Below are 27,359 nucleotides of genomic sequence, written 5' to 3' on the forward strand. Positions count from 1 at the left end.
ATGACCTCCCTACAATGCCTGGGCATGCTCCTGATGAGGTGGAGGATGGTCTCCTGAGGGATGTCCTCCCAGACCTGGACTAAAGCATCCACCAACTCCTGGACAGTCTGTGGTGCAACGTGGCGTTGGTGGATGGAGCGAGACATGATGTCCCAGATGTGCTCAATCAGATTCAGGTCTGGAGAACGGGTGGGCCAGTCCATAGCATCAATGCCTTCCTCTAGCAGGAACTGCTGACACACTCCAGTCAAATGAGTTCTAGCATTGTCTTGCATTAGGAACCCAGGGCCAACCACACCAGCATATGGTCTCACAAGGGGTCTGAGGATCTCATCTCGGTACCTAATGGCAGTCAGGATACCTCTGGCAAGCACATGAAGGGCTGTGCTGCCCTCCAAAGAAATGCCACCCCACACCATTACTGACCCACCGCCAAACCGGTCATGCTGGAGGATGTTGCAGGCACCAGAACGATCTCCATGGTGTCACATCTGTCTGTCATGTGCTCAGTGTGAACCTGCTTTCATCTGTGAAGAGCACAGAGCGCCAGTGGTGAATTTGCCAATCTGGTGTTCTTTGGCAAATGCCAAACATCCGGCACAGTGTTGGGCTGTAAGCACAACACCCACCAGTGGACGCCCTCATACCACCCTCATGGAGTCTGTTTCTGACCATTTGAGTGGACACATGCACATTTGTGGCCTGCTGTAGGTCATTTTGCAGGGCTCTGGCAGTGCTCCTCCTACTCCTCCTTTAACAAAGGCGGAGGTAGCGGTCCTGCTGCTGGGTTGTTGCCCTCCAACGGCCTCCTCCACGTCTCCAGATGAACTGGACTGTCTACTGGTAGCGCCTCCATGCTCTGGACACTACGCTGACAGACACAGCAAACCTTCTTGCCACAGCTCGCATTGATGTGCCATCAGCCAGGAAGCATAGGAACTGAGAAGTGGTCTGTGGTCACCCACTACAGAGCAACTCCTTTATTGGGGGTGTCTTGCTAATTACCTATAATTTCCACCTGTTGTCTGTTCCATTTGCACAACAGCATGTGAAATTGATTGTCAATCAGTGTTTCTTCCTGAGTGGACAGTGTGATTTCACAGAAGTGTCATTGATTTGGAGTTACATTGTGTTGTTTAAGTGTCCCCTTATTTCTTTGAGCAGTGTATGTATCCTCCAAATAAGATAGCATCAGGGATTATTCATAGTATTCAGTATATTGGGCAGACCAAATGGTTTTTATGTGCCGATATGTTGTATGTTTCTATGTTTCATATTAATGCACAATATATGGTATAAGTGTTAGGGCTGTGAGCTCCTGGGATAGGGATGATGAGAGTGATACATGGTATATACTATGGATGCTAGACTGCAAGCTCCTGGGGACAGGGATGATGGGAGTGATACATTGTGTATAGTACGGATACTAGACTTCAAGCTCCTTTGGACAGGGATGATGGGAGTGATACATTGTGTATAGTACGGATACTAGACTTCATCTCCTTTGGACAGGGATGATGGAAGTGATACATTGTGTAAAGTATGGATGATGGGAGTGCTACATCTTGTATGTGATACAGTATAGGAATATGAAGGAGTCTGTTATACCCAGCTGTCAAATAGTGTACATTCTGCAGCGCAGTCCAGACCTGGACTCTATAGGCCATATGTTCCGGCACAGGCTGCTGCATTCTTGTAGCTCAGTCTACTGTATCAATAGCACAGAGCTCTCCCTGATGGGGATAAAGTCAGTGTTTTAAATAGGAACCCCGGGGGGAAACAGAAGTCTACAGTGTTCCTCCAGAAACCCCCATGTCTCCAGACACGTGCGCCATTCACATCCCCGGCTGGACCTTGTCACTGCTGCTGTATAAACAAATAGCTACAAAAATAACACAAAGTATCACACAATGATGGGGAGATGGAATGGATAGTGTGTATCACTCCACAGGGAATATTCATTGTTATTCACTCCGTGTTATTCTGCCACACAATATTTTATGGGATCGCATTTCAGATTTTTTTTATTTTTTATTTTAATGAATCTTTTATTTTACCGTTTACTATTTTATTTCTACAGTAGACTTAGCCTTAGGAAATGCCACCGTTCTCTAGAATCAAAGGGAGAGAAGAAAACAGACAATTTCTTCCAGAAACAGCACCACCACTGTATTCAGGTTGTGTGTGGTATTACAGCTCAGTTCTATTAAAGTGAATGGAGCCGAGGTGTAATACTGCACACAACCTGAGGAGAGAGGGTGGCGCTATTTTTAAGAAGAAATTAGCTCTGTTTTAGCACTGCTTCAATCCAGATTGAAATTCTTGTACACTCTCTATTGAAATGAATAGGATTTATACCAGTGTTTCCCAACTGGTGCGCCTACAGCTGTTGCAAAACTACAACTACCAGCATGCCTGGACAGCCAAAGGCTGTCCTGGCATGCTGGGAGTTGTAGTTTTGCAACAGCTGAAGGCACCCTGGTTGGAAAACAGTGCCCTGAGCAAACGCAAATGTAAGCCAAAGGCTGTCTGGGTATGCTGGGGGTTGTAGTTTTGCAACAGCTGGAGGCACCCTGTTTGGGGAAAATTTATTTATGGACATTTATTTCACTAGTGAATGGCTATGCTTTACCATGACTGGTCAGAATCATTCTCAGGATCTGAGGGGGGATCCAACTGACTATTTGGTTTACTTATATAGGACACTCTCTTTAAACGCAAATATGTTTTATAAACTACATATATTTGATATTGATATGCTGCCAGCACATCCATCCCTGCTGTACTAATCTGATAAAGCATCGCTGGGCACCACCTGCTGTGGCGTTCTAGATACCAGTGTGTAGGAAAAGTTTATCTGAGGTTATATATGCCAGCGACTACTAATGACTGGTGGTGACTCAGAGGTTCATCACTTACAGGACCAGCCCAAGATTTCTTATAGATATTAAAGGGCCCAAAACATCTTAAGGCTGCAGTTAAGTTGCTTATAACATTCTTATTCAGGGGCTGACTGACTATTCAGGCATTAGGGCAGTGCCAATGTTTTATGGCCCTGCTTTAGGGCTTGAGGTACAAGGTCTGCCTAAAGAAATGTAAAGTGATAAACAATGTAAATGGTAAATACTACTGAAATGTATCCTAATAACCCAAATCCAGGGACGGTTTGTCTTTTTGATTGAAAAGAGCTTTATTAGCAATGAATCCTCATAAACAGTGCACCACGTGCTACACTAACATTCCTGTAAATCAAGCATATGGTTCTCTGTTGATTGAATAACTTTACTAGCAATTAAAAGACACCTACAGCCTAAATACACTTATCCGCTATCCACAGGATAGAGGATAATTGTTTGATCGCAGGGGGTCCGACCAATGGGACCCCCCGCGATCTCCCGAATGGGTCCTCGGCATTGCCACGCTGTGGTACGGCTAATACACGTAGCATCAACCTCACTACAGCTCTATAGGAGAGGCGGGGAGGCATGAACGCTGCATCCCCGCCTCTCCCATTAAACTACATGGGGGAGGCGTGTTGGCCGCAGCGTCATGCGAGCCGTGGCCCCGTGCTGAAGATCTCGGGGCATCCCAGCTGTAGGTGTATTTAGGCTGTAGGGTGTATAAGTGTATTTAGGCTGCAGATGTCCTTTAATCTTTATAAATAGACATACAATGTTCAGCAACGCAGCGCAGGCTAGAAAGCTGCACACAGAATACAATTACAGCACATAGCGTGCATATGTTATACATTGTACCCCATACTACACTAACATTCCTGCAAATCAAGCATATGGTTCTCTGTTGATTGAATAACTTTATTAGCAATTATTCTTTATAAATAGTCATACAACATACAGCAATGCAGCGCAGGCTAGAAAGTTGCGCACAGAATGCAATTACAACACATAGCGTGACAGTACTACATAAAGCGCAGGTGTCCATATGTTATACATTGTATCACGTGCTACACTAACATTCCTGCAAATTATGCATATGTTTCAGTTTTTTTGTTGATTGAAATGTATTAGCAATAAATTGTTGTAAACATACATACGATGTATTGCGTACAAAACGCAACAGTACAACATACAGCACAGGCGCACATACATTATACATCATACCACATGCTACACTAACATTCCTGCAAATCAAGAGTGTGTGCGTGTGTGCATTTTTTATTTTTATTTTTTTTATTAGCAATCAATCATCCTAAACATACATAAAATATACTGTGATGCAGTGCAGGCTAGGAAGCTGTTCACAATCAATTAATACAATTAGCGTACATGACACAACAGTATAACATGCAGCACAGGTTTCCCTGCACTAAACTTAGAACCACATGCTACACTAACTTTCCTGCAAGTGAAGTGTATGTGGACCATTGTGGCTCAAGGGTGTTTATAGAGAACTAAAATAACGACAGGTTAAAGTAGGTGATGCAATGAATAGATTACACAGTTGCAGCATTGCCAGTGATGAATGGGTTAATCCAAGCCAAGTTATTATTTTTTTTTTGGGACATGGCATATGAAGAACAGGTTTCTTTAAATTCTTGTGCCCTTTAAGGCTAGGTTCACACTACGGATTTTCCGCTTACTAAAATGTATAGTGTAGTGAATTTGTGAAGAGAAAATCTGCTTGGAAATTTCCGCATGAAGAATGGCGTTGCTCATTCTTCAGGCGGAAATACTTGCAGAACACATTGCAGTCTATTGGAGACTGCAGTGTCCGCACGGTCCTAGCGCCGACTGATTCAGTCGGCGCTGGCCACACTCGGAATCTCCGGGCGGAAACTTTCTGCCCAGAGATTCCGCAGAGTGAACCTGACCTGAGAAGCACTTTCAGGGTCCATACCTGCGCCAAAGTAAACACCTCTGCTTCCTCCCTGTCCAGACAGAGAACAATAGGAAAGACTTTCACTGCAATAAGTATACTGTGAAGCAGTGTTCTCCAACCTATGACTGTCAGGGCATGATGGGAGTTGTAGTTTTCAACAACTGGAGGGAGTCACAGGTTTGTGGAACACTGCAAGAGCAATACAAAAGGAATCCCCGTTTGCATTCAAAGGCTGAAAAACAAGTCATTGCTTTGCTGCGGTTTTGTTACAATGTTTTAGCATAGGCAGTAGGAGTCCAGCTGTTATCTGCACTGACACATTGTAACGATATATATATATATATATATATATATATATATACATGTCAGGTGAATGTGATATACGTGAATATTCCATGTTTTGTCTAGGGACCTAACTTTATAAAGTGAAGGTGTGTCCCCCCTCTTTTCTGGATCTGATGGATTATTCCACATTGCTGATTTTCTTCTATTGCCCAATACTGGACGACAAACATTGTAACAGTGAGAAGAATGTGCTCAGCCTTTTTTATTACACATGTTACATTCTTGGCTTCGATTGATTTTTAAATGTTATATATATTTTTTTTTTTGGTAAAAAATGTCTCCTTGTAGCTCAATCGTAAAAATTGAGCTGAAATTGTTCCTATGTTGATGCAAGATGCGGTGACACAACTGTACTCAGGTTGTGTTTGGCAATACAACTTGGCTCCATTCACCTCAACGGAACTGAGCTGCAATACCTCTCACCACCTGATGTCTAGGGTGGCGCTGCTTTTTTTTCTTTTTTTTTTTATATTACAAAATCGACTGTTTTTCTAATCCTGGTTTTACCTTTCAGAGGGAAAGTACCACTATTCTTTGCTTTCTGCATATCAAGTGCAGAATGTTCCACCTATTCCCTATCATCTGCTCTCCGGTCGGACAGGCAGTGTTACTTGGCAGTATTCAGCCAGATAAAGTAGTGTATTTTGTTAAGCTGGAAAATAATGTGTCATGTACGGTACACCTTAAAGGGGTACTCCAGTGTTTAACAACTCATCCCTTATCCCCTATCGACCTCTGGGATCCCCCTGTATTCTACAAAATGGGGCCCTGGATCTCCCCACTGCATGGAGAGATTCAGGGTCCCATTCTTGAGATTGCAAGGGGTCCTAGAGGTCGCCCCCCCCCCCCCTCACCCCCCAGTGATCAGACTCTTATCCCCTATCTTGTGGATAGGGGATAAGTTGTTAAATACTGGAGTCAATACAAATACAGCTCACACTGCTTTCCAGAATCCTGAAAAGCAATGCCTACAGCACTATTTGCAACCTGTTGCTCTCCAGCTCTTGCAGGATAGTGGACAGTGTTCCCTGACTTGCCTCTCCATTTGTTGCAAAACTACAACTCCCAGCATACCCAGACAGCCTTTGGCTGTCTGGGCATGCTGGGAGTTGTAGTTTTGAAACAGATAGAGACACCCTGCTGGGGAAACATTGTATTAGGGTACGTTCACATGCGCAGATTTTTTAGCGGGTTTGAAAGTGGGCGGGCTCAGGCTCTTCTCGGCTGTCCGCAGCCGATTTTCCACGGCGGAATGTACACTGCGGAAAATCTGCCGCAAGCCCCATTGAAGTCAGTAAATTCCGCTGCGGAAAATCTGCTGCGGACAGCCGAGAAGAGCCCGCCCACTTTCAAATATGCAGTGGAAAACCCGCTAAAAAATCTGCACATGTGAACGTACCCTTAGAGCAGCATTTTCCAAACTTTGTCTCTCCCACTGTTTGCCAAACGACAACCCCCATTAACCCCCATTATTGTAGTTTTGAATCCGCATGCTTAGCTGCCTTTTTAGCCCTGCTGCCTTCCACCCAGCTTTCCCAGTCACATATATAATAAACAATTTGAAAAATGAAATTTTTTAAGAAGATGTCTCATGATGACTCAGGAACTTTTATTTCCTGGGGACTTTTTTTTTTTGCTTAGTTCAGGGGGGAATTTTCTTCCTCCTCCCTGGGACATATTCGGACAGTTTAATGTAACAACTTTTATCGCTGTTTTTATTAGTCCTACGCTTATTTGAATGTCACCATCTGCACCGTAAACTTTTTTTATTTTATTTTTTATCCAGATGCCGCCTTTAAATGTTTGCGGTAGTAAAATTTGTCGACTGGGAAAAAGAACAAGCAATGGGGGGAGTGATGGTCATGAAGTGTTGAGGGTAGTGATGACAAGGTGACAGCGCAAAGTGTTTGCAAACTCCAGCATGATGGTGCACAAATCTGTGGTGCGTTGTGCAATGAGAGGATAGGGTGGGGGACGTAGATTTTGCATTGGTAAGGTGGGGGCAATCCGTTGCACAATGGGAATATAGGGTCATGGGTGGAGCCCCTTTATACAAGGGAGGGAGGGAAGGTGGTGAAATAGCGAGTGACAAATATTTTCTGTTATACAAAAAAACTAAAAGGTAATTATTTTTTTTCCCAAAAACAGCGCCACCCCTTTCCTCAGGTTGTGTGCGGTATTGCAACTTGGCTTCATTCACTTCAATGGAACTGAGCGACAATGCCGTACCAAAACCTAAAAATGGGGACGGAAGAAATCAGCTTTGTTTTTCTAATCCTGGATAAAAGAAGTTGCATGGGCAGCGTTGGGGTTCTGGGTTTCAAATCCAACCAAGGGCAACATGTGCAAGGATCTTGTATGTGGTGCCCATGTGTGAATGGCGAGCCTTAATAAATATAGGGGCTTGCCAATGGTTGCTGCAGTACCTATTATGGCCACTAGAGGCATAAGTTGAAATCTGCATTTTTTACGTTAGACTTTTTAAGGCTACTCGACAGCAGAATCTGAAAGCGCCCTGCTACTCTGGCATAATACAGGAATTTAGTTGGTGGAATATAATGGATGCATTGTGCCAAGCTGTAAATCAGTGTTTCCCAACCAGGACACCTACAGCTGTTGCAAAACTACAACTCCCAGCATGTCCTGGACAGCCTTTGGCTTACATTAATAATTGTTCAGGTCAGTGTCTGCCAACCAGGGTGCCTCCAGTGGTTGCAAAGCTACAACTCCCAGCATTCCCGGACAGCCAAAGGCTGTCCGGGCATGCTGGGAGTTGTAGTTTTGCAACCACTGGAGGCACCGTGGTTGGGAAACACTGCCCTGAAGAATCACTAATTACTACAAATACTGTGCTATTACCTACATTGTGCAGAATGACATGCTCAGCTCTGCTGCATCTATAGTAATAAGCACGCTGTTCCTCTACTGCCAGGATCAGTCAGCTACCAGTATTTTCCCATGTCAATATTCAATGTGGGGCATTTTGAATATGTATGTTTTCTGGGGTGAAATAAATCACAGTCTGCCATGTAAAGTAGGTGCCAGGTGCCAGCTGCTTATAACCCATCATGTATTAACAAGAGGATTTATTAATTCAGGGCTGCAGACAGCTCCTCACTCTCGAGGTGCGGAATTAATACGTTTTGCAGGAGATAACTCTCACCCTCTGCCATGATGAAAAGCGAGCCTGATACGTCCAGGGCCAACACTGGGGCCAACTGTGCCATAGAGACAGCAGGAAGTCTCTGTTGACATTGTGGAGGGTCCAATGAAGTCCAAAGTCTCTTCCTGTACTGACGGGAGAAGGCGCCAGGATCTGCAGGAGATTGACCCCATCTATAATGCATAAGACACCGCACCTGGATCTGAAGGAATCCGAAAATAAAGAGTATTCACCAATAGAGTCTCCAAATCCCGAGGACTCCTCCTGGTCTGACAAAGTGGTGTGGTCTGTGGTCACAATTCAGCTTTCCCAGAGTCCTAAATGGAAGCTGCACACTGTACTGTACCCAGGGGCGTAGCTATAGGGGCGCAGCAGTTGCACTGGGGCCCTTGTGCCTAAGGAGGCCCCAAAGCACATATGCCCCATAAGAGACCAGTATTTTAATAGGCACATGAGGTCCAGTTGCAGATTTTGCATCAGGGCCCAGAATCTACAAGTTACGCCTATGCTGATTTGCCGTTCAGTATTTTGGGAAAGTTGGATGTGAGAGCGGTGAGTGCAACAAACTTAATGTAAAGCAGAGTTTCACAGCCGTTTTGACTTACACGCCCCAGCCAGGCCACCGAATCCACATTCTGTGCCGCTCACGTGTCACCTACCGGCGTTTTGCATTGCAAGGAAAGGGTTAATGCATTCCAGTGGTTTCTGGCCGGGCAGGAAGCCAATCTAGTTAATCTATTAATCTCTGTGCACACATTACAGGTAAATAGCTGGAGGTTCAGGAGAGATATCTGTGCCACATACCAGCTCCTCTAATCCGCCAGGAGAATTGGGCAAAACCCATTACGTCCGTCTCTGATTCATCACTGGTAATTGTTATTGGCTGTGGTCAGTATGAATGGTGGAGACCAGGTAGATTGTTGGGATGGCTATACAATTAGGTGGATAGAGGCACAGCTACCCATCCTAAGGGGTATTCCCTCCAAGATGTAGTGCCTCTTAGGACAGTGATCTCCAACATAGGGATCTCCATCAAAACTACAATTCCCAGTATGCCAGGTATGCTGGGAGTTGTTGTTTTGCAAAAGCTAGAGAGCCACAGGTTGCAGAACACTGTCCAAGGCAAGATGATTTTACTCTGGAAATTATTACCAATATCTCACCTTGTGCAATGTCAATTTTCTATCTATCTATCTATCTATTGCATATCTATCTATTTATCTCATATCTATCTATGTATCTATCTATCTCATATCTATCTATCTATGTATAGCAAAACCGAAAATGCAGCAGCACTCCAAAGTAGTGATGAGTGGTGGCTTTATTATCACCAAAAAATGTACAACGATGTTTCAAGCCTCGATGATAGCCACGTGAGGTGGCCGAAACGTCGTTGTACATTTTATGGTGATAAAGCCACCACTCATCACTACTTTGGAGTGCTGCTGCATTTTTGTTTTTGCTGTATCCAGAGGGGCTTGGGACCAGAGCCTAACCACAGCCTGCACCCACCTACTGGAGCTTGAGTGCTGCTCCACCTGCTAGATATCTATCTATCTATTATCTGTCTATCTATCTAAACGAAAAAATGCAGCAGCACTCCGTTGTGGATGAAAAAAGTGGAGTTAGGATTAATTCATCAGGTGCAGTAGTGACGTTTCGACCGTCTCTCACGGTCTTTGTCAAGTCACAAGAGACGGTCGAAACGTTGTGTACTGCACCTGATGAATAAAGCCTAACTCCACTTTTTTCATCCACAACAGAGTGCTGCTGCATTTTTTCATTTATATTTGGGGACCCTGCCCGGGTTGGACCAGCTTGCACCCGTAATCCACATGGGAGTGCCGTTCCCCTACAGGACTGTATCTATCATCTATCTATCTCATATCTATCTATCCATCTATCTATCTATCTATCTATCTATCATCTATTTCATATCTATCTATCTATCTATCATCTATCTATTTCATATCTATCTATTGACTAACTTTTCACTTTCAAGTTTTCCCTCCAGTAGAACAGTGTACAGATACTCCTGGAGTTATTGCCCTTTATCCTGTTAACCTGAGGTTAAATATAGCTGAGTGCCTGGCATACATGGGATGGTTACTTCACGTTCCTCGGCTCAGGTTCCTTCACCCCATACGAAGGGTATGAGTCCTGAGACATCAAGGAGGCATAATGTCCCCCAGCTAATGTGTCGACCTTCAAATTGACTAATGGCTTCAGTGTAATGACTCAACCTATAATAACTGAACCTATGACTGAACCTATGATGTCATTCCAGAGCCCCATAAAGAAATAAAAATAAAATAAAATAAGAAGGGTCCTCCCTATTTTCCAACACCAGCCAAGTGCGAAACCAAACAGTGGCAGCCTGGCGTTATCAGGGTGGCAGGGGTCATTTATTTTATCCGTTACCAGCCTACATAATGCCAACCTGCTACCTTAGAATCCCATGGGGAGATTTATCAAAACCTGTCCAGAGGGAAAGTTGCTGAGTTGCCCATAGCAACCAATCAGATCGCTACTTTCACTTTTCACAGGCCTCTGGACAGGTTTTGATAAACTCCCCCACAGGGTGTAATTTATTTGAAGCCCCAGGCCTGGTGGCACGCATATCTTCCCCATACCTCCGGTGCTGGTGGGTACAGGGGTAATAAGGGGGGGGGGGTCAGCTGTTTAATGGGCTAATGCTAAGCCCTGGAATAGTAACGGACGCCTCTGCTACTAAGCTAAACATAAGTACGAAAAAAAGACTCACACACCAGGTTCACCTTTATTAAAACAAAAATGCCCTGATTCACCTCGTTAACCCTTTTATAAAGTGAAAAAATAAATATATTCTCCATAACCAATATTGTTCACAAAATATATTCACAAAAATATACTTTCCACAGAAGTAGCCCATACAGAGGGAAGGACTAAGCACATTTAGGGTGCGTTCACACTCTCTCTGTTTTTGCGGGTTTTCCGCAGCGTATTTGAAAGGGGCGGGCTCTTCTCGGCTGTCCATAGCAGATTGTCCGCGGCGGAATTTACGCTGCGGAAAATCCGCCGCAGTCCCTACTGACTTCAATGGGGCTTGCAGCGGATTTTCCGCAGCGTAAATTCTGCCGCGGACAATCTGCTATGGACAGCCGAGAAGAGCCCGCCCCTTTCTAATACGCTGCGGAAAACCCGCAAAAACAGAGAGCGTGTGAACGCACCCTTAGGAAGGTAGAGGGATGACAGAACTTCAGGCCATGCCTTATCTCCTACAAGGTTTGGGAAGAGGAGGAGTTTGAACCAGTTGCTATCCCTTTCTTCCCCATCCGAGAGGAATATCTATAGATCAGTGTTTCCCAACCAGGGGGCCTCCAGCTGTTGCAAAAATACAACTCCCAGCATGCCCGGACAGCCGTAGGCTGTCCGGGCATGCTGGGAGTTGTAGTTTTGCAACAACCGGAGGCTCTCTGGATGGGAAACACTGATCTATAGTGACACATATGGATCTTCTCTAGCTGGTTTTGTTAAAGGGGTACTCCGGTGGAATAAAAAATTTTTTTTTAAATGAACTGGTGCCAGAAAGTTAAACAGATTTGTAAATTACTTCTATTAAAAAAAATCTTAATCCTTTCAGTACTTTTTAGCAGCTTTTTAGCAGCTTTTTAGCAGCTTTTTAGCAGCTACAGAGGAAAATCTTTATTTTTTTAATTGCTTTTTTGTGTTGTCCACAGTGCTCTCTGCTGACACCTGATGCCCGTATCAGGAACTGTCCAGAGCAGGAGAAAATCCCTATAGCAAACCTATCCTGCTCCGGACAGTTCCTGACACGGACAGAGGTGTCAGCAGAGAAATTCAAAATTCAAAGAAATTAAAAAATGTAAGAATCTCCTCTGTAGTATACAGCTGCTAAAAAGTACTGAAAGGATTCATATATTTTTTTTTAAATAAAAGTAATTTACAAATCTTTTTAACTTTCTGGCAAAAGTTCATTTAAAAAAAAAAAAGTTTTCTACCGGAGTACCCCTTTATGTTTTTCTGTCAAAATAGATTGTAAAGTCTATGTTGACTCTATGTGTGGCGCCACGTCACTCCGGTAAAAGTCACCAACCTATACAATACAGTCTAAGCTTTCATATGGATGTATGCCCAACAGGATCCTCACACTCTGCAAACAAAAACAGGATCCACAAGCAGATATTGCCAGCTGGCTGCCAACCCGATAATTCTTCACTAAGAACAAATACTTCACCCACATGAAAAAAAATAAAATAAAAAAAAATACATTAAGGGTTAATGTATCCCAAAGTTCCTCAGCTGAGAGGCTACAACATCTCCTATGTCTGTACAGTTTCTTCACTTGTTTGCTCAGTAGAAGGAGGTCTGTTGATTTCCATAGACTACACATTAGGGCACAATGGGGTTTATTGACTGCGAAGTGTGTTTAAGTGACATAAACATTACTCCCAAGTACCAAGACTGTAAGTGGAAAGAACGATTGGTGATGTTTTTACTGCCCTGAGAAAAGAGGACAAGAGTCACAAAATATACTATTATATGATGTAATACTGCCTACTATGTACAAGAATATAACTACTATAATATTGCCTACTATGTACAAGAATATAACTACTATAATACTGCTCCTATATACAAGAATATAACTACTATAATACTGTCTCCTATATACAGAAATAACTACTATAATACTGCTCCTATATACAAGAATATAACTACTATAATACTGCTCCTATATACAAGAATATAACTACTATAATACTGCTCCTATATACAAAAATATAACTACTATAATACTGCCTACTATGTACAAGAATATATCTACTATAATACTGCTCCTATGTACAAGAATATAACTACTATAATACTGCCCCTATATACAAGAATATAACTACTATAATACTGCTCCTATGTACAAGACTATAACTACTATAATACTGCCTCCAATGTACAAGAATATAACTACTATAATACTGCTCCTATGTACAAGAATATAACTAATATAATACTGCCTCCTATGTACAAGACTATAACTACTATAATACTGCCTCCTATGTACAAGAATATAACTACTATAATACTGCCTCTATATACAAAAATATAACTACTATAATACTGCTCCTATATACAAGAATATAACTACTATAATACTGCCTCCTATGTACAAGAAAATAACAACTATAATACTGCCTCCTATATACAAGAATATAACTACTATAATACTGCCCCCTATATACAAGAATATAACTACTATAATACTGATCCTATATACAAGAATATAACTACTATAATACTGCCTCCTATATACAAGAATATAACTACTATAATACTGCTCCTATGTACAAGAATATAACTACTATAATACTGCCTCCTATATACAAGAATATAACTACTATAATACTGATCCTATATACAAGAATATAACTACTATAATACTGCTCCTATGTACAAGAATATAAGTACTATAATACTGCCTCCTATATACAAGAATATAACTACTATAATACTGCCCCTATATACAATAATATAACTACTATAATACTGCCTCCTATATACAAGAATATAACTACTATAATACTGATCCTATATACAAGAATATAACTACTATAATACTGCTCCTATGTACAAGAATATAAGTAAGTGCAATATTGTAGTTTATAATTAGTCATTTAAAAAAAAAAAATTCTTTCACACAAAATAAATCTTTTGCAATCACTTTGCTATAATGTATTTCCAAACTTACCGTAGTTGTGTAATACGCGGCAACCTCTCCCCTTTCATACTGCAGTGTCATGTCCACAGGATACGTCTGGTAGTTTTATGGGGTGGCGTTAAGCTGGAGCTGTAGATTTTATAGCAGGCAGTATATGACACACTCACTGATGATGATCCCTTTATTGTGATGGATTTTACAAACACAACAATTTATTTGATTGTAAATACGGCGTAAAGGTACTAATAAATCAATTAATACAAAGCGCTTCACAAGACTAATTTGTGTTTACTGCAAGCACTTCATCTTCTCAGACCTCTGGCGGCGCGCCATGTCTGCTAAGCAGCGATAAGTCCGCTCTGATGATGGTGGTTTTCACCACCACTGATCAGTTGGCAAATGTACCATTATATATCTTGTGTTTCCCAACCAGGGTGCCTCCAGCTGTTGCAAAACTACAACTTCCAGCATGCCCGGACAGCCTTCGGCTGTCCGGGCATGCTGGGAGTTGTAGTTCTGCAACAGCTGGAGGCACCCTAGTTGGAAAAAACACTGCTCTATTGGAGTAGCCTGGTCCATAGGAGTCTATGGATATGTTCAGTGTATACATCAAATTTGATGTGAATAGCGGCTTATAAAGGAGTTGATCTCACATTCAGGAAGTCTCATATTCTCATAATGTGACAGTATCATGAGCAGATAAAATCGGTATCAAAACCCTGTGACTTGGATAAAATCGGTATCAAAACCCTGTGACTTCCTGTGTGAATGGAGCTCAATTCTCTGTAAAAATATCCAACATTTAGTTAATAAAATAAGAATAGGTGTGCGTTCACACGTGCAGATTTTCTGCTGCAGATCTGGAGTATAATACAGGATATAACTCAGGATCAGTACAGGATAAGTAATGTAATGTATGTACACAGTGACCTCACCAGCAGAATAGTGAGTACAGCTCTGGAGTATAATACAGGATATAACTCAGGATCAGTACAGGATAAGTAATGTATGTACACGGTGACCTCACCAGCAGAATAGTGAGTACAGCTCTGGAGTATAATACAGGATATAACTCAGGATCAGTACAGGATAAGTAATGTAATGTATGTACACAGTGACCTCACCAGCAGAATAGTGAGTACAGCTCTGGAGTATAATACAGGATATAACTCAGGATCAGTACAGGATAAGTAATGTAATGTATGTACACAGTGACCTCACCAGCAGAATAGTGAGTACAGCTCTGGAGTATAATACAGGATATAACTCAGGATCAGTACAGGGTAAGTAATGTAATGTATGTACACAGTGACCCCACCAGCAGAATAGTGAGTACAGCTCTGGAGTATAATAAGGATATAACTCAGGATCAGTACAGGATAAGTAATGTAATGTATGTACACAGTGACCTCACCAGCAGAATAGTGAGTACAGCTCTGGAGTATAATACAGGATATAACTCAGGATCAGTACAGGATAAGTAATGTAATGTATGTACACAGTGACCTCACCAGCAGAATAGTGAGTACAGGTCTGGAGTATATTACAGGATATAACTCAGGATCAGTACAGGATAAGTAATGTAATGTATGTACACAGTGACCTCACCAGCAGAATAGTGAGTACACCTCTGTGGTATAATAGTAATAATGGTCCGGTTTCTTTTTGTTCTGCAGATGTTTGGCTGTGGTTCTGTGGCTCAGGTGGTCCTCAGTAAAGGCTCCCATGGTCTCTTCCTGACTGTCAATCTGGCTTTTGGATTTGCCGTCATGCTGGGTATCATCATTGCCGGACAGGTTTCAGGTAAGATATAGCAGTAAATGTAATAATCTTTGATACTTTCTAAAAACATCCAGAGGCCCAACATTTTATCCTATCTAGTCTTCCTACAACAGTGTTAACCAAGTATTGTGCCTCCAGCTGTTGCAAAACCACAAGTTCCAGCATGCCCGGATAGCCAACGGCTATCCGGGCATGCTGGGAGTTGTAGTTTTGCAACAGCTGGATGCACACTGCTTGGGAAACACATTGCTAGAATGTCTGTTACAACTGTATCAGTCTTAGCAGACTTCTGTGTGTATTTGGCACCTCAGCAGCGCAAATCCCTCTCCTGTTCTTATAGTTTGCTACAGTTCAGATAACACTTATCAGGATGGAGTCCTGGCTATTTAGCTCACTGGATACATTTGATCAAACTCTTAGCTGTATATAGATATATTTTTTTGCCTCTATAAATTGTTCCCATTCACTGACAGCAAGCAGAAATTTTGAAAATAGTAAACCGAAACACAAAGTTTATAGGAAGTTATAAAAATTGTTATGATGTGGGGATTTTTGATTAGGTTTTAGTTATATCAGAATTATCCTTCTCCAGGAATAGAAAAACAGACTTCATTAATAAAAAATAAAAAATAAAAAAAACACCCCTGTCCTCAGGCTGTATGTGGTATTACAATTGTGCTCTATTCGCTTCAATGGAACTGAGCTGCAATACCACACACAACCTGAAAATGAGAGTGGCGCTGTTTCTTAAAAAAAAAAAAAAAAAGAAATCCTTGGGTACATACTAGGGGAATTTTAAAGGTTAGTGACCCAGGTTGGCACTTGTGAACATGATGACTAAGTGTCAGATGTCCAAAGAAGCACTATTGATCCTCTATTTACACTTTCCTTCCTTTCCATTGTCACCTTCTTACAATGCTCATTGTCCTCCACAGGCGGCCATCTCAATCCAGCTGTAACTTTTGCCTTGTGTATCATGGCAAGAGAACCTTGGATCAAGTTCCCTATTTACACCCTGGCACAGACCCTAGGAGCGTTCCTTGGAGCGGGCATTGTTTATGGCTTGTACTATGGTAAGTTACTATACAGAACATTATTTTGGACACAAGCTGGAGGCTGTCCGGGCATGCTGGGAGTTGTAGGGTTGCAACAGCTGGAGGCACACTGTTTGGAAAACACTGGCATAGATCATGTAGAAGCTTTGATTTAAAGACTAATATGGACAATATAGACAAAAATCTTCTCAAATTAGAAAGAGGAATAGTGCATAAAGGAATAGTCTATGCAGCTCCTGAAAGTGGAAGCTTTCAATTTCCTGGGGCTTCCATGTCTGCGGATGCTGACTGTTCATGATGCTGTCTACAGACTCCAGAAAATAAACATTTCAGGTTAAGTTAATTTTCCACTTTCCACCAATGATAATAATAATGATAATAATAATAATAATAAATAGTAATTAATATAGAAAATATATTATAGATGAAAAAAGCCAATGCAATATAAAATGTATAAATAATGTTTGCCTGAAAATACATGAAATAAAATAAAATAGAAGAGTAACTTAAATTGATAATAAAAAAAATAATATATATATATATATATATATATATATATATATATATATATATGTGTGTAAACAACTAGAAATGAAAGCAAAAATAAATGACTATAAAATAAAATGATAGAAAACTGTAATCTGAACATAAAATTGAAGTGAAGAAATACATGAAAAAAAAAATATAGAATACGTTCAAATAAAGTTAACAAAAATCCTTATAACAAAATAAATAAAACCTAAATATAAAAAAGGTGAATGAAAAAAGATGAAGACACTCACCATTTCTGATGCTTGAAAACCTTAATTCAACATGCAGAAAGATAAAAGCAGCAAGGTCGGGTTAGGACGCCAACTAACAGCACTGTTTCACACGCGGGGTTTCTTTATATTGAAGAAACACCGGATGGTATGAAACAGTGCTGTTACTACTGCTTTCAGTTGGTGTCCTAACCCGACCTTGCTGATTTTATCTTTCTGCATGTTGAATTAAGGTGAGTGTCTTCATCTTTTTTCATTCGCCATTTTGACATTGCGAACTGCATTTCTGAAAGAGCACCCCACGCCACAGAAGTAAACTTCTCTGTATGTATTGCCTATTGACCCACTCTCCACCTGAGTGTATTTGTCAGAAGGAAGGTTGTGCCGGCGTCTCTCACTACATTTACTTGCTATGGGTGCGTTCCCACAGGGCATATACGCAGCGTATTTGACGCTGCGCAAATTTTACGCTGCGTATCCCTTGCTCACTATACACACAGGGCTTTCCGGCGGCAGCCCTATGTGTGTAGTGAGTTTTGGAGGCGGGGCCGTGTGCCGGCGTGTCTGTGACACGCGGCTCCGCCTCCAAAACTCACTGCACACATAGGGCTGCTGGCGGAAAGCCCTGTGTGTATAGAGAGCGAGGAATACGCAGCGTATTTCCCGCTGCCGCCACAAATCTTGCACAGCGTCAAATACGCTGCATATACGCCCTGTGGGAACGCACCCTAAATATAAAAAGTTTAACATCTTAAGGACACAGGGCATGCCTGCATGCCCTGCACTCGGACCCGGTATTTAAAACGGATTCATGCCGTGACCACGCATCATGGCATCATACCGGGTCGGTCCCGGCTGCTAATGATAGCCGGGACCCTGGGCTGATAGCGTGCGGCACAGATCATTGTGCCGCACGCTATTTTATGTGCAAAATTTAAAGCGTTATGATTTTTAGAAGGTGATGAGGAAAAAATGAAAATGGAAAAACGCTGAGTCCTTAAGGGGTTAAAAAAAAAGGCAAAAATGTAAAAGTATAACTATATCCAAGGCTGCAGAATTACTACTTTTCTGAGTATATTTTACAAGCAGTAGAGGGGGTGTCTAACACTAGAAGGTATCTTCTTAGGTAATAATATGAAGCTACATAGATGGTTTCCTGCGCACAAACCCCAGTAAACATGTTTCCGCCCCGCTCCTATACCAAATATGAAAATATAATGTAAGTGGCTTATTCAGGTTTTCCCACTTCTAAGCTTATAATTTTCCTGCCAAATACAGCAGGTTCCACCCAAGAGTCTCGCTCCATGAGGGATATATGGTTGAGAACCGAAAAAATAAAGTTATTAGGAGGAAGCGACAATTATCAGGGAGCAGCGTTCACGCCACGGTTTGATGTCTGCTGATCCTTTGTCGAGGACCCTAGTTGGGTAATAGACCTGACAGAACTGGTTTCACCAGCACCAGGCTCTTGTAAATGGTTGGATCTCAACCAAGGAGCTAGAAAACAAATGGCAACAATACAGTATTATTAATTGTGTCATTTTGTAAATTGTCTGTATTATGTGTGGGAAACAATAAGGAGCAGGGAACAAATACAGGGGAACACTTCCAAACACAACACTGCTGTATCTAGACCAGATCTAGACCAGCATGCCTGGACAGCCATTGTGAAATGAATATAGAATAATATTAATACATATTAGTAATAATAATAATTATCAATACAACAACAATAATAATAATAATAATATAATTAATAATAAAATATAAATATAAAATAAATATTAAAATATGTATGATAATTGTTGTTTTTTCTTATCATTATTATTATTATTATTATTATTATAATGTACAACAAAAAATTTTAACATCTAGTAAAAAAATCAGTAAGAGTACAAACTGGTTACAAAGAGTGTCTCACACTCCGGAGGACCTGTCCTGACCTGCATTACACAGACATCCCATTGACATGAATGGACACTGTGTAATGCTCCATTTTCCCCTCGTGGTGGCACTGCAGGAAAACAGAACACCCAGGCTATGTTCACATCTCGGAATTTCCCTGTGGAATTCTGCACTCAGTTTCCGCTGCAGCAGAGTCCCGTTGAATTCAGCAGAATTCTGCTGTGCTGTGCACACGTCGGAATTTCCAATTTCTGGCGTGGAAGTTCCGAATTCCGTGTTTTCGGAAAGAACAAACCTGTTCATTCTTTCTGCGGACTCTGCATGAAATGCATTGCTGTCTGTGAGGCGGCGCATTCCCGTACAGTCCTCGTGCCAGGATATTATGCCAGCTCATGCAGTCTCCAGAATGTCTGCACGGAGATTTTCAGTGCGGACATTCCGACATATGAACACAGCCTTACTGTGAGGTATTTCCCACAGATCATAGCGGATTACTTGGGGTCCCAGCATTGCAATAGATTGGGATCAACATATTTTTAAAGGGATACTCCGCTGCTCAGCATTTGGAACAAACTGTTCTGAACGCTGGAGCCGGTGCCGGGAGCTCGTGATTTTATAGCCCCGCCCCCTCATGAAGTCAAATCATGTCCCCTCCCATAGACTTGCATTGAGGGGGCTGGGTTATGACGTCTCGAGTTCCCGGTGCCGACTCCAGCGTTCAGAAGTTTGTTCCAAACGCTGAGCAGTGGAGTATCCCTTTAAGTACGAATTGTCTGCGCATTTTACAGCAATGATTATTAATTTATAAATTTTTTAGAAAAAAAAAAGGGTTATCCAGGATTTTAAAATAAATAAATGAATAACATACCTGCTTTCTTCCAAAAACAGCACCACACCTGTCCTTAGGTCGTGTGTGGTATTACAACTTGTCTCCATTCACTGAGCTGCAGTACCACACACAGCCTGATGACAGATGTGGCGCTGTAAGCAGTAAGCAGCTCTGTTTTCCCATTCAGTGAATACTTTTTAGTGAAATTTTATTTTAGGTCATTATTGAACACTAGGCCAACTATTTGGAGTTTTGAATGTAAAAAAAAAATATATATTGACTCCCCAACTACTATAGATATAAGGCTGCATTCACATCACGTTTTTGCAATACAGTTCCCATATACATCTTCAATGTGAAAACCGTACGGAACCGTATTGAAAACCGCATGCATTGACTCTCCATTCAAAACCGTATGCCAAAAGATGCATCAGGTTGTGTCCGTTTTGCATCCCGTACGGTTTTGTCAGTTTTTTTACCCGTACCAAAAACCGTAGTCTACCACGGTTTTTGGTCCAGGTGAAAAACTGTATTAAACCGTATACGTTTTTCTTTTTAACATGGGAGTCAATGGGAACTGTACAGAACCGTATGTGCATATGGTTCCATTCAATTTTCACCATATGGTTTTTGACTTTGCACATTTTTTTTTTCTTGGAATTTCAATCAAACTTTATTAAAAATGGAGTGAAAAGTTGAAACGTATACGTTTTTTTCTTACAAAACGGATGCAACCGGACATCTTTTGCAAACTGTATATGGTTTTTAACTGTATACGGGTTGAAATTTGTACACACGTTTTGATACAGTTTAGTCAGGTTTTGAGGAATCTGTTTTCCATCAAACACCTGATACGAGAACTGTATTGCAAAAAGGTGGTGTGAATGCACCCTAAGACAGTGGTCTCCAAACTTTCACCCTCCAGTTGTTGCAAAGCAATCTGCAACATCTGGAGAGCCACACTTTGGAGACCACTGATATAGAACGGTATAGATGTTGTATTGCATTTGGCGCAATATGGTGGGCAGCCTTTAAAAGACGTTTTCTGATTCCTATATTTCAGACGCCATCTGGTATTTTGCAAACGACCAGCTCTATGTCACGGGTCCCAATGGCACAGCCGGTATCTTCGCCACTTACCCTACAGAGCATCTCACCCTAATGAATGGCTTCTTTGACCAGGTAAAGTGATGTCTGTAATAATGATGGAAACATAACAGATCCAATATACAGGAATGAATGAGCCCTAATGTTGCAGTAACTCTTTCTGGCTGGTTGTTGAAGAGAACCAAAACTAAGCTATAGAAGTGTTGTCATAGCGACACTGACTCTAAAGCTCTATTGATAACTCAGCACAGGGATGAGATGTTTTAAATGGTAGGTAAACTTTAAATAACCTTTAGATATGTCATTGAGATATGAAAGAAAAGAATTTACTAGCTGGGACCCCTACTGCACATGCATGACACACGATAAAGCATCAAGATATCCCACAAATGCTATTTTTAGACTTTTCAAAACATAGTTAGAGGCACACATGCCCTATAAAAACAACACATCTGAAAACGTAAGCCTGTATTATCCTCCAGAGCCGCATTCGTAACTCCTTTGATTTTTTTCGGAAACTGTCAGCAAGTTTGTTTGCATTCTCCAAGCAGTTTAGGAGAAAGGGGGGAAGTCGCCCCCCCCCCCCCCCCCACCACCATCTACATCAGATTATTGTAGAAAATTAGCATTGCAAATCTGAGACAGACACTGAACAAGCAAGACATGCTGTGAGATTTTAGCTCTGATGTGAGAATTGTGATTGCAAATATGGAGAATAATAGAAGTTATAACTCAGGATCAGTACAGGATAAGTAATGTAATATATGTACACAGTGACCTCACCAGCAGAATAGTGAGTACAGCTCTAGAGTATAATACAGGATATAACTCAGGATCAGTACAGGATAAGTCATGTAATGTATGTACACAGTGACTACACCAGCAGAATAGTGAGTAAAGCTCTGGAGTATAATACAGGATATAACTCAGGATCAGTACAGGATAAGTAATGTAATATATGTACACAGTGACCTCACCAGCAGAATAGTGATTACAGCTCTAGAGTATAATACAGGATATAACTCAGGATCAGTACAGGATAAGTAATGTAATGTAGGTACACAGTGACCTCACCAGCAGAATAGTGAGTACAGCTCTGAAGTATAATACAGGATATAACTCAGGATCAGTACAGGATAAGTAATGTAATGTATGTATACAGTGACTCCACTAGCAGAATAGTGAGTACAGCTCTGTAGTATAATACAGGATATATCTCAGGTTCAGTACAGGATAAGTAATGTAATGTATATACACAGTGACCCCACCAGCAAAATAGTGAGTACAGCTCTGGAGTATAATACAGGATATAACTCAGGATCAGTACAGGATAAGTAATGTAATGTATGTACACAGTGACCTCACCAGCAGAATAGTGAGTACAGCTCTGGAGTATAATACAGGATATAACTCGGGATCAGTACAGGATAAGTAATGTAATGTATGTACACAATGACCTCACCAGCAGAATAATGAGCACAGCTCTGGAGCATAATACAGGATATAACTCAGGATCAGTATTCGATACAGAATGTAAGGTATCAGTAAAGTGATTTAGCTTATCTTGATTCCTATGTGAACTGTATAATAGTTTTCAGAGGTGAAAAGTCTCTTTTGATGATTTTTTTTTTCTTCAGAATGTATTCCAATGAGAGAGAGTCATGTCTTGTGGGCTCTTATGATTATTTCAGTGATTGTTGTAGTACAGTGTTTTGCCTATGGCAATGTGATATACACGCATGGGTCACAGATCTGTAGTGCTTTGCAAGTTGTTCCAGATCCCCCCCCCCCCCAAGCACTATCTTACTATCTCCTGACCTCCGTCGACCTTGAGACATGTCTCCGTAATTAAATATCCCCCTCACATGTCTTAACAAATCCAACCTTGACTTCAGTACTCCCAGTTCAATAAGGTCTTTGTTCAACTTCAAGAAAACAAACTTTCGCTAAATTCCTTAGGCTTCAGGAAATAGTTAAATAAAAAAAATATATTTTTGATCATTGCATTCAGTTAATTTGTAAAAAAAATATTTCTGTGAAAATCAGGGGGATCCCCAGTGGGGCCACCATTATGGCCGGCATATGTGTTCTCTATGTCCATTTAGTACCTGACTAGTCATATGGGAGGAGGGGGGCAGCATTGATATTGCCTAACCTTCAGTTGTAAAATCTTTAATGTTTTAAATAATTTGTTTCTTGTTTTTCCAGTTCATTGGAACTGCAGCTCTAGTCGTGTGTGTCTTGGCTATTGTTGACCCCTACAACAACCCCATTCCCCGTGGTCTTGAGGCTTTCACTGTTGGGTTTGTCGTCCTTGTCATTGGATTGTCCATGGGCTTTAACTCTGGCTACGCTGTCAACCCTGCTAGGGACTTTGGTCCGCGACTCTTCACCGCCTTGGCTGGCTGGGGCACAGAAGTCTTTAGGTAAGTGTAAAAATGTATTAATAAATTTACATTTTTATCTTGTTCCCCCCCAATGATAAAAATTGTAACAAAATTCCATCTAGACTATAATAAAGAAAATCCCTTTTTTCATACATTACTACATGTAGTTTGTGTTACTGAACTTGTACTTTTCCACCCCATTCTTGACTGACATATATTTGCTCACATGAGACTCAGAGATGTGGTTACATATTGTAGATCATCGTACCTGCACAAAATAGGCAATTAGGTATTGCTTGTAGGAAGAGATAATGTCATAGAAGTGATATCAGGGATGTGTCAAAAGTAGTGACATATGATGTCCTTCCAAGTATCTAAATTTAAATCTAAATCCAGATCTAAATGAAAAAAAAAAAAAAAACTAGACTAGACCCCTAATTAAATTCAGACCCTAGACTAGACACCATTAACAAATACAGACCCCAGACCAGATACCCTAAACAAATTCAGACTCCAGAACAGACTCTTCTCTCTGTTCTTTGTCACGAGATTGAGACATGCTTCATAGACTTACATTTAGAGTTTATCATGATCATGTGACACAGACCTGGAAGACAATGCCTGGAATACAGAATTTTTCTGGCTTGTTCTCCTGTCAGTGCCCATTTAAGACCAACATTCTTAATAATTTCAGACCCCAGACCAGACACCCTAAATAAATACAGAACCCAGACCAGACACCCTAAATAAATACAGACCCCAGACCAGACACCTTAAACAAATACAGAACCTAGACCAGACAACTCAAACCGATACAGACTCCAGATCAGACACCTTAGACAAATACAGACTCCAGACCAGAGCCCTTTAAAGGAGTACTGCAGCTATATAACACTTATACCCTATCTGCAGGATAGGGGATAAGTGTCTGTTCGTGGGAGGTCCGACTGCTGGGACCCCCGTCGATCTCCTGTACTGGGCCCTGGCTCTGCCACAACTCTCCCCATACAGGAGGCATGTCGGCTGCAGCATGATGCCGTTGCAGACACATATCTCTACTGGAGAGGCGGAGATGCAGGGTTCGTGCATCCTTGCCTCTCCCATAGAGCTGAATGGAGGTGATGTTCCTGGCGACCTCTTAGTGAGGTTGACGACACGAGCATTAGCCGTGCACAGCCGCGGCAATGCTGAGTCCCCTGCGGATAGGGGATAAGTGTTCTATGGCCGCAGTACTCCTTTAACAAGTTTGGACCCTAGACCATAGCCATTAAAAATAAAACCCTAGACATGACCCCTTAGGAAAGACCAGCATAGACCAGACCCTAAAATAAATACAGACCCCAGACCTCCAGATGAGAAAGACAGATACCTCTCCCCATTCGTTCTCTTCACTCTTAGGCACTGCAGACAGCGTCTGGGGTGAGCTAAATCAGGAACTTGTTTGCATCCTCGGAGTGCAAGAACATGAAAAGATATAGTCATCATTTTTATAGATTAAGGAACTTTTATATTTGGTTTCATTTGATACAGTTCATTAATAAAATGTGCTTTGTTCATTCCTTATAGTGCTGGCGGGCAGTGGTGGTGGGTCCCCATTGTCTCACCTTTACTTGGAGCTTTTGCCGGAGTTCTGGTCTACCAACTAATGATTGGCTGCCACATTGAGCCTGCACCAGAGTCGACTGAACAAGAGAATGTCAAGTTGTCTAATGTCAAACACAAAGAGAGGATCTAAAGAGACTAGAGGACTGAACGCTCATAACATGGCTGCAACTAGCCAAGAACAAGATGGCGGGCGACCTCCGCGTGTCTTGGACATTAGATATTTCTTGTATACTATTAGTAGCTTGTCGGATGTGCAGAAACCTCATCCCTTATTGAGCAGATACGGCTTCCCTTACCATGCTCTGTACATCAAGCATCTATGGACTATGGCATTGAATTATGTAAGAGCACCGTATTTAATCCAATTTTTGTCAATTTACAAGGGCATCTATACTATAGAAGTAACCCCAATAACTATTACGGGCCTTTGGTGAGGAGGAAGGCCCTGCTTGCTCTGTACCATCAACTGTCTCTCTTTCCAAACTCCTCAATGTAATCAAAAACAGGGGAAAATGGGACCTCCAATGGTCAGGCTGTCCATCTCTCCTGTAAGAGGTGGAATTAGAAAGGAGGCATCAATCTGTGTACTCTCTGGATCCAGGGATTACAGCTTGGGGTGGTATGAACCAGCACTAGGTTGGGGACCCATCTGGATGAATACTATCTCTTCTTCTATCTATTCCTCCTTACAGCACTGAATGCAGCTCTGTTACTGAGTTTCTTGAGTTTTATAAAGTATTTAGCCTTTCTAACATAGACTAATATTATTTTTTTAATTTTTATAGGGAAGGAACAATTAAAAACAAATATAACAAATTTCGTGAATATTGACGAAGCCCTTAAAATTAAGTTCCCCGACTAGTGGTGTACATCGGACATAGGAAGCCCCATAGAAAAGGTTGAAATGGGCCTCCTATTATGGTGTCTGATTTTTTACCCCGTGGACAGAAGGGTCTGGTTTTTATTTCCCTTAACTCACATGACCCATTGGTCAATACCCCCCCCCCCCCCCCCCACTCCATTAATTTGATGACAATACAGTTCCCTGGAGAGAGGAGTTCTGCACAGTGTTTGTCAATAGAAAAGGGGCTGGCCCCCCTCTCTTAAAGGACCCCATCGCAGCTGCAGGGCTAACCCCTATGGTACGTCTGCCCTTGTCCCTGGCCGGAAATGCAAACTATTCTTTTATGTTACTAACCAAGTCTCCAAATCTTGCAGCTCTACTTTACTGTATTTGACAGGACAGGTGACTCATGATGTCTATCAACCAATTGTCTACCTGTCTGGATGACAACCATGTTCTTTGCATGTGATTAAAAGAAGAAAACATAAACTGAACTGATCTTTTACAGCAACAGTGTCACTCTTGTCCAAATGCTATGTCTGGTATTACAACCTATCCACCTTAAAGGGGTACTCTGGAGAGATTTTTTTTTCAATTTAACTGGTTCCAGAAAGTTATACAAATTTGTAAATTGCTTCTATTTAAAAATCTTAACTCTTCCAGTACTTATCGGCTGCTGTATGCTCTGGATGAAGTTGCGTAGTTCTTTTCTGTCTGACCACAATGCTCTCTGCTGACACCTCTGTCCATGTCTGAAACTGTCCAGAGCAGGATCGATTTGCTATGAGGATTTCTTCCTGCTCTTGATAGTTCCTGATATGGACATAGATGGCAACAGAGAGCACTGTGTCTGATTGGAAACACTACATGACTTTCCCCAGGACATACAGCAGCTGATAAGTACTGGAAGGATTAAGATTTTTAATTAGAAGTAACTTATAAATCTGTTTAACTTTCTGCCACCAGTTGATTTAAAAAGTAATCCTTTAAAGTAAATTGGGCTGAACTGAAAAACCAAACA

General features: G+C 41.5%; 1 protein-coding gene across 3 annotated transcripts in view; it reads left to right on the top strand.

The window, feature by feature from the left end:
* The window catches only part of AQP3 (aquaporin 3 (Gill blood group)), an 89,234-nt gene extending 62,264 nt beyond the window's left edge, over positions 1-26,970 (top strand). For 2 of the 3 annotated variants that reach the window (XM_056542744.1, XM_056542736.1), the window contains 5 exons: positions 15,740-15,866; positions 16,781-16,918; positions 21,459-21,577; positions 23,711-23,928; positions 25,456-26,970. In XM_056542744.1, the coding sequence (XP_056398719.1) occupies positions 15,740-15,866; positions 16,781-16,918; positions 21,459-21,577; positions 23,711-23,928; positions 25,456-25,624 (771 nt within the window). In that variant the 3' untranslated portion in view covers positions 25,625-26,970. Of the gene's footprint in view, positions 1-10,912; positions 10,992-15,739; positions 15,867-16,780; positions 16,919-21,458; positions 21,578-23,710; positions 23,929-25,455 lie in introns of those variants that run through there. The other variant, XM_056542753.1, reaches the window with a different exon arrangement.
* The last annotated feature ends 389 nt before the right edge of the window (positions 26,971-27,359 follow it).

The sequence above is a fragment of the Hyla sarda genome, chromosome 1 (genome assembly GCF_029499605.1).
Source record: "Hyla sarda isolate aHylSar1 chromosome 1, aHylSar1.hap1, whole genome shotgun sequence".
NCBI classification, from domain to species: Eukaryota; Metazoa; Chordata; class Amphibia; order Anura; family Hylidae; genus Hyla; species Hyla sarda.